The 6,971-nt window shown below is 46.8% G+C and overlaps 1 protein-coding gene across 1 annotated transcript in view; it reads right to left on the bottom strand.

The window, feature by feature from the left end:
- Positions 1–2,692: 2,692 nt before the first annotated feature.
- Positions 2,693–6,971, bottom strand: part of adcy2a (adenylate cyclase 2a) — an 80,149-nt gene continuing 75,870 nt past the window's right edge. Inside the window, exons 25-27 of the mRNA XM_062537913.1 lie at positions 5,890–6,007; positions 4,231–4,355; positions 2,693–3,502 (exon numbers count right to left, since the gene is read on the bottom strand). Of these exons, the coding sequence (XP_062393897.1) occupies positions 3,350–3,502; positions 4,231–4,355; positions 5,890–6,007 (396 nt within the window). The 3' untranslated portion in view covers positions 2,693–3,349. The remainder of the gene's footprint in view (positions 3,503–4,230; positions 4,356–5,889; positions 6,008–6,971) is intronic.

Here is a 6,971-nt window from a genome sequence, read left to right as displayed (position 1 = left end):
GAAGACAAAAAGAGAATGAGAGAGAGAGAGAGAGAGAGAGAGAGAGAGAGAGAGAGAGAGAGAGAGAGAGAGAGAGAGAGAGAGAGAGAGAGAGAGAGAGAGAGAGAGAGAGAGAGAGAGAGAGAGAGAGAGAGAGAGAGAGCGCAATCCACAGCTTCTCAACTGGTATCAGACGTGTCTGTGCCTCTGAAACTGGCACCTGCGATGATTAATTACACAAAGTATATCTGGTATCAGCAGATGGTCCTGGATCGCACTCTCCAATCTCCCAGAAATAATTGGCCTGTGCTGCGCGCGCATGTCTCTGGGAGGCCAAGTGAGACAACGTTAAGATGGAGCACAGCTCCGAGCGTTGAGCTGCAACAGTGGCGTGAGCTGCCCCCATCCTCCAGCAGCCTCGTCTGGTCGGGCATAACAGGACTCTGGGCGGTCGGAGCTGCCCCCATCCTCCAGCAGCCTCGTCTGGTTGGGCATAACAGGACTCTGGGCGGTCGGAGCTGCCCCCATCCTCCAGCAGCCTCGTCTGGTCGGGCGTAACAGGACTCTGGGCGGTCAGAGCTGCCTCGTGAGAGCGGAGCTTGTGTAAGGCAGCTCCAGTGTGGTGCACTACTACAGCACTGCAGAGTACAGACGCTTGCGGAGATGTGCCAGTAATGAACTCTCTCCTGTCTGAGCAAAATTGGGACAAAAACGCCTTTACTACTAACCACCAGAATATCTCAAGCAAAGTGTTTATTTCCCCTAAAGCCTCATAGTTGGACTATACAAACATATGTCTGAAATGAGACTGATTCATTATATATATTTGCATTCATTTGCATAAAAGTTGCATAATTTGTACACCCATTTTGAGTGTAAAATCCATTACAGCTTAAATGCTGCATGCTGTGAAAAGTGCTGCAGAAGAGGCTAAAGAAGAGGCAAATTTGGCAGCAACGGGATAAAAGGAACTCTCAGAAAACACCGTTGAATCAACAGGCTCCTAGCCATTGCCAACGTATTCCTATGGAAATTATGAAAATACTGTACAATATAGCAGTATCTATGTCCCGTGTGGTCTACCGTAATTGCCCAACTATTAGCCGCAGCTTATACATTGATTTTACTAAATGTCTTCAGCTATGAGGTTAATACGTAGGGTCAGCTAATATGGGATTTATGTGGTTTTGTTTCTTTTAACTTGCTTCAAATACTGTCCTGCAGCTTATACACAATGCAGCTAATGCACATGACATAACTGTATGACTTGGCTTTTTTACAACACAATAGCCACAAACCAGTGTGAGGTTGTTATGGCTTTGGGCCAGTCGGTCAGGATAGCCACACAGCCATAGCCGTGGTCACAGGGTTCATGCCCAGTAGGAGAAGGTATCCTCGTCATGCTGTGTTACAGGGAATCAAGTCAGAGCGGGCGGACATCTCTTCCTCACCGGAACAGAGAGCAGCGGGGATTCAGTCGGCTCAGACAGGACGCTGATGAAGAGCGGGAGCGAGAGAGACAGAGAGAGAGAGAGAGAGAGAGTGAGAGAAAGATGGGTAGCAGGTGGTAGATGGATCAAGAGAGAGATGAGACACGATACACAGGAGAGGGTGTGTTTCAGGGTCTGTGTCTCTGTGAATGTGTGTGTACCTGTGAATAAGTATGTGTGTGAGTGAGATGGAGATTGTGTGTGTGTGTGTGTGTCTTGGGGGGGGGGGGGTCTATCTCTTCCACTTGCTACACACAAACAACAAGAGATAAGTTGCAGGAGATTGTTTCTTCTGTTTGTATGTGTGTGTGTGTGTGTGTCTGTCTATGTGTGTGTTTTTGCACACGTGTACCATTGTGTGTGTGTGTGTGTGTGTGTGTGTGTGTGTGTGTGTGTGTTAGCCTCTCTCTCTCTTCAGACCTTTGCGTAGAGAGCCCAGAAAGCAGCCCTGCTGCTCCAGAGAGTGACTCATCCCCAGGAGGAGAGCTGCTCTTCCCCGGCAGGTAACTCAGAGGCAGATGAGATTGAGCTCCCACCAAGACCTGCCCCACAACCTCCTGCCATCAGGGACTGGGCTGAACCCTGAGATACAAACACCAAGATACAAACACCAGTCATACAAACCACAAGACACAAACACCAAGATACAAACACCAGTCATACAAACCACAAGACACAAACACCAAGATACAAACACCAGTCATACAAACCACAAGACACAAACACCAAGATACAAACACCAGTCATACAAACCACAAGACACAAACACCAAGATACAAACACCAGTCATACAAACCACAAGACACAAACACCAAGATACAAACACCAGTCATACAAACCACAAGACACAAACACCAAGATACAAACACCAGTCATACAAACCACAAGACACAAACACCAAGATACAAACACCAGTCATATAAACCACAAGATACAAACCAACACCAAGACACAAACACCAAGATACAAACACCAGTCATACAAATCACAAGATACAAACACCAGTTATACAAACACCAGTCATACAAACCACAAGACACAAACACCAGTCATACAAACACCAAGATACAAACATCAGTCATACTAACCTGCTTTGCTGAAGTTCCAGCTGCATCTCTCACAACTTTGGTTCATGTGTGACTGATGAAATTCACTACACAAACTGATCTGTTCAATCTCCAGACGCCCATTTCACATACACAAATGCATTTTGGAGATTGAGGCAGAGATGAATAGATACAAAGTTTAATGAATAGGCTTTTACAAAATAAAAAAAGAACCAAAAAAAGAACAACGACAATGGTGATAAAACATCAAAACAGTTTTTGTCGTATTTGGTTTCCGTACAAAACATTATGCTACCGTACATCCAATGATATTGACCCTGTATGAACATTCCTACCGCAGAAATGCTGTTGAATTGGTTTCAAGTTTGTAAATACATCCAACATTCCGTGCATCTGAAAAGAAGGCAGAGCTATGTACAAAAACATGTCTGATTGGTTGTCCTCTCAGATTGTTTTTATCTAACGAAGGTGTCTTCTTTAGTTTTCTGTGACGACGTCTCCAGTAACGGCATTGTTTTTGATGAGTGAATGCCTTCCATCTGTTGGCTTTCTAGGAATGGCTGCCCTGTGTCCAGTGTTGCACTTGCTGATTGGATGTCCTTAATGTGTAGTTCTTGCTGATTGGATGTCCTTAATGTGTAGTTCTTGCTGATTGGATGTCCTTAATGTTTAGTTCTTGCTGATTGCCTGTCCTGCTTCTGATGATTTTTGCTGATTGGATGTCCTGCATCTGTGGTTGTATGTGATTGGATGTCCTGTGTACACGCCTGTCTCTGATTGGTTGTCCCAGCAGCAGGAGGGACCCCATGTCCCTCATGTCACTACGTTGCCCTGTGACAGAGAGCGGCTCATCTCCGTGTGGACGAAGAAGGTGGTGAGCTCACCTTTGCCCTTCACGCTGATGACCCCCCGGCAGGTGCACGAGTAGCCCAGAGCCGTGAGCACAGCGCCCGTCTCCTCCGTCACCTGGTGGAGGAAGAGGAAGGACGAGGATGAGGAAGGACGAGGACGAGTCAGTACAGGACCTCACCATGCTATTCAGGTAACCACTTGACTTCTATAGGATTTCAATGCTAGCTATGGCATTAAAGGCCGGCACCCACCGGACACGCACACAGCACGACTCAATAAGAAATAATTAGAGCTCCATTGTTGAACATTTCAAATTACAACTCCAACGCCCACTAGAAACGTCTGCCACACGGCAGCCGCACAGGGTTAGAAAACTGTTCTAAAATCCTGCACGTCAAGCCCACACCGCTGAACGCCGTGTCATTAACTTAACATTAACATTAACTTCATTCCATGTGGGACCCTTATTACAATATCATACTTCTCACTCGATTTAAATATAGCCAATGCTACACTGCTTTTAGGAAGAGCCAAAGACTCAGTGTGTGTGTGTGTGTGTGTGTGGTGGACATTGTCAGCATTGTTGGGAACTTGAGCTTAATTATATTTCCCATTTGTTAGCATATAACTGAGAGGTGGACATCTTGGGCAATTTTCTGAGTAGACTGTATGATGCATGTTCAGATTAAAACCACTCTCAGCAGACAAAGCTTTTCCCAAACAAAGACAAACCATTTTCATTCAAATGTCAGTTTTAAGTGACTTGATTTTGAAGATTGCTGTAAGAGATGCACAAATACACATGTACACACACACACACACACACACACACACACAGTCACCTGTATCTTGCCCAAGACTCCAGTGCTGTCCATTCTGCTGGCTACATTCACTGTGTTGCCCCAGATGTCGTACTGAGGCTTCTGGGCTCCAATCACGCCAGCAATCACGGGCCCATGATTGATCCCTGCAATGCACCACGCCAGAACACAACACACACATCACACGTCAGAACACAACACACACATCACACGCCATAACACAACACACACACACACACACACATTCAAACACACACACACACACACACACACACACACACACACACACACACACACACACACACACACACACACACACACACACACACACACACACACACACACACACACAAACACACACACACACACACACACACACCACTCTTAGGCTCTGTGGAACTAACTGAAGGCCAAACAGCCTTCAGGAGACAGAGGACTGCTGCGGTGACCATTGCCCCCCAGGAAACAGCCCCGGCTGCCTGCGCTAGATCACCCCCCCGCTGGGGCCGTCCACCGCGATGAGACAAACTGCCCTGGACGGCCCCAGCCAGCGGGACCAGAGCAGGACAGAGCAGCCGTTCATCTCCAGGACGTCCCCATCCAGGGACTCGGCAGTCTGCTGACCTCAGCATCCCTGCTCCATTAAAGACAGCAGGCCGAGGCCTCTACAGCCGTTAGATTGATAAGGTCACCGTGGGGGGGTGGGGGTGCAGTGTGGGGGGGGGGGGGGGTCGGAGGTGCGGTGGGGGTGCGGTGGGGGTGCGGTGGGGGTGCGTTGGGGGGGTTGGGGGTGCGGTGGGGGTGCGTTGGGGGGGTTGGGGGTGCGGTGGGGGTTTGTGTTTTTGTTGTCATTTAACTGCATCATTCCAACCTTGATAAAGAGTATATTCATGGGTTTCATCAGGTCCCTTTCCACAGGTGTATAAAACTCAAGCACCTTGATTATAAATGCAGACTGCATTTAATACACCTGTGCAAAGGAACCTGATGAAACCCATGAATTCCAAATATCTGTAGATTATATAGTCAAAGCAGGTGAAATATATATATATATATATATATAAAGTATATTTTTGGGGATTTTTTGCTTTTATCCAGGAAGCGAGTGGGAGGAAGAGATGGGGTGGGATCGGGAAGTGACCCGGGTCGTACTCCTTGCTGATGAGTGGCCCAGGTATACAGCAGGTGTGTCATCAGCTGAACTCTAAAAGGGATGTTCCACCATTCGGGAATTAAGCTCATTTTCCACCTCCCCTCCAGCAAAACTATTGATTTTTACCTTTCTTCCGTTCATCCAGCTCCAGCCTAGCATAGATCATCAGAACGGCTGGATGAACGTGAGAAAGGTAAAAATCAATTGATTTGCTCGAGGTGAGGTGGAAAATTAGCTTAATTCTCCAAATATCCCTTTAAAAGCTGCTTCCTCCCCTGTTGGTTGGCCTTTCCTCTTCAGTACTTTGAGTCAATAGTCAACACAACATTTACCACGTCACTCATAACAACATGCATGCGTTAGTAGCCACAGCAAGTAACAGCCATCTCCTTGTCTCTCTGTGTTCATCAAATCATCTCTGGTGTACGGTTCCTCACGGCTCTGGTGTACGGTTCCTCACGGTTCTGATGTACGGTTCCTCACAACCCTCCTCTGCTGCTGGCTTGGCAGAGGCTCGTAACACTTACCAACTCTTAGTTTGAAGTCGTTGAAGGAGTGTCTGTTGATGACGTCCAGCTTCCCGACCAAAGCGAAGGCAAACTCCACCATGGTCCCGATGTGCATATACTGCCTGTCGTGCTCTTGCTGTGAGACCAGAGGAGGACACATAAGAGTCACATAACCTGAGTTAACCTTTGTCCCCTCCTCTTCCCCACATGAAAGACTTCCTGATCTGATTTGTTTATTCCCATCGACACACACTCCAAACAGCAAGCACAATCAGCAGTGCATCTCCCTCCTCTCTTCTTCAAGGAACTCTTTCAGTCACATCAGGAGCATCTCTCTCACTCTGACTCTTCACTGCAGTGCCTCCACCAAAGGGGAGGCTTTCCCCCCCTTTTTTTTGGTGTACTATGGCTGTTTCTTTGCTAGTTTGTAATGTCTGTAGGCAGGATTACACAAAGCTACTGGATCGGTTTTCATGACATTCAAGCGGAAAGGTGAACCATGGGCAATGTTGAATTCTGGACTGTATCAGATTCAAGAGGTACCTACATTAATTCACATATGCACATACAGACACACACACACACACACACAGACACACACACACACACACACACACACACACACACTGCACGCTGCATGTAGACATTGTAATCCAGTGACCGGAGTGAAAGATGAAGAGTTTAATGTCAACGGATCCATAGGCTGTGGTCACCCATGCAGTGCAGTCAGTGACCACTTCTCTGCACCACTTCTCTGCCCAACACAGGATGCAAACATACTGTATCACGGTAACTGATGTGGACACATCTGTTTGATAATGTCCAGGAGAATTTGCTGATCTGCGTGCTGCAAGACAACGCTCCAGTTTGGTCAGAAAAAGACCACATATCGTTGGCGTTTATCAACAAATGAATATGAATAGGCCATGATTCAGGAATGACTATGAGATGGCAGACGAAGAGAGAAGGTAACATCAAGTGGAACAACCAAGTTGTCAATTCTTCTGAAACAATACTTTAGTGACAATAATTGTGAAGTTGACAAATAATGATTCTTTTATCATTTCAGTCAGTGTGGAAAAGAACACTAGAAAAGCAAT

The sequence above is a fragment of the Sardina pilchardus genome, chromosome 6, assembly GCF_963854185.1.
Source record: "Sardina pilchardus chromosome 6, fSarPil1.1, whole genome shotgun sequence".
Lineage (NCBI taxonomy): Eukaryota > Metazoa > Chordata > Actinopteri > Clupeiformes > Clupeidae > Sardina > Sardina pilchardus.
The sequence above is the reverse complement of the archived record's forward strand: the minus strand, read 5'-3'. Positions and strand labels throughout refer to the sequence as shown.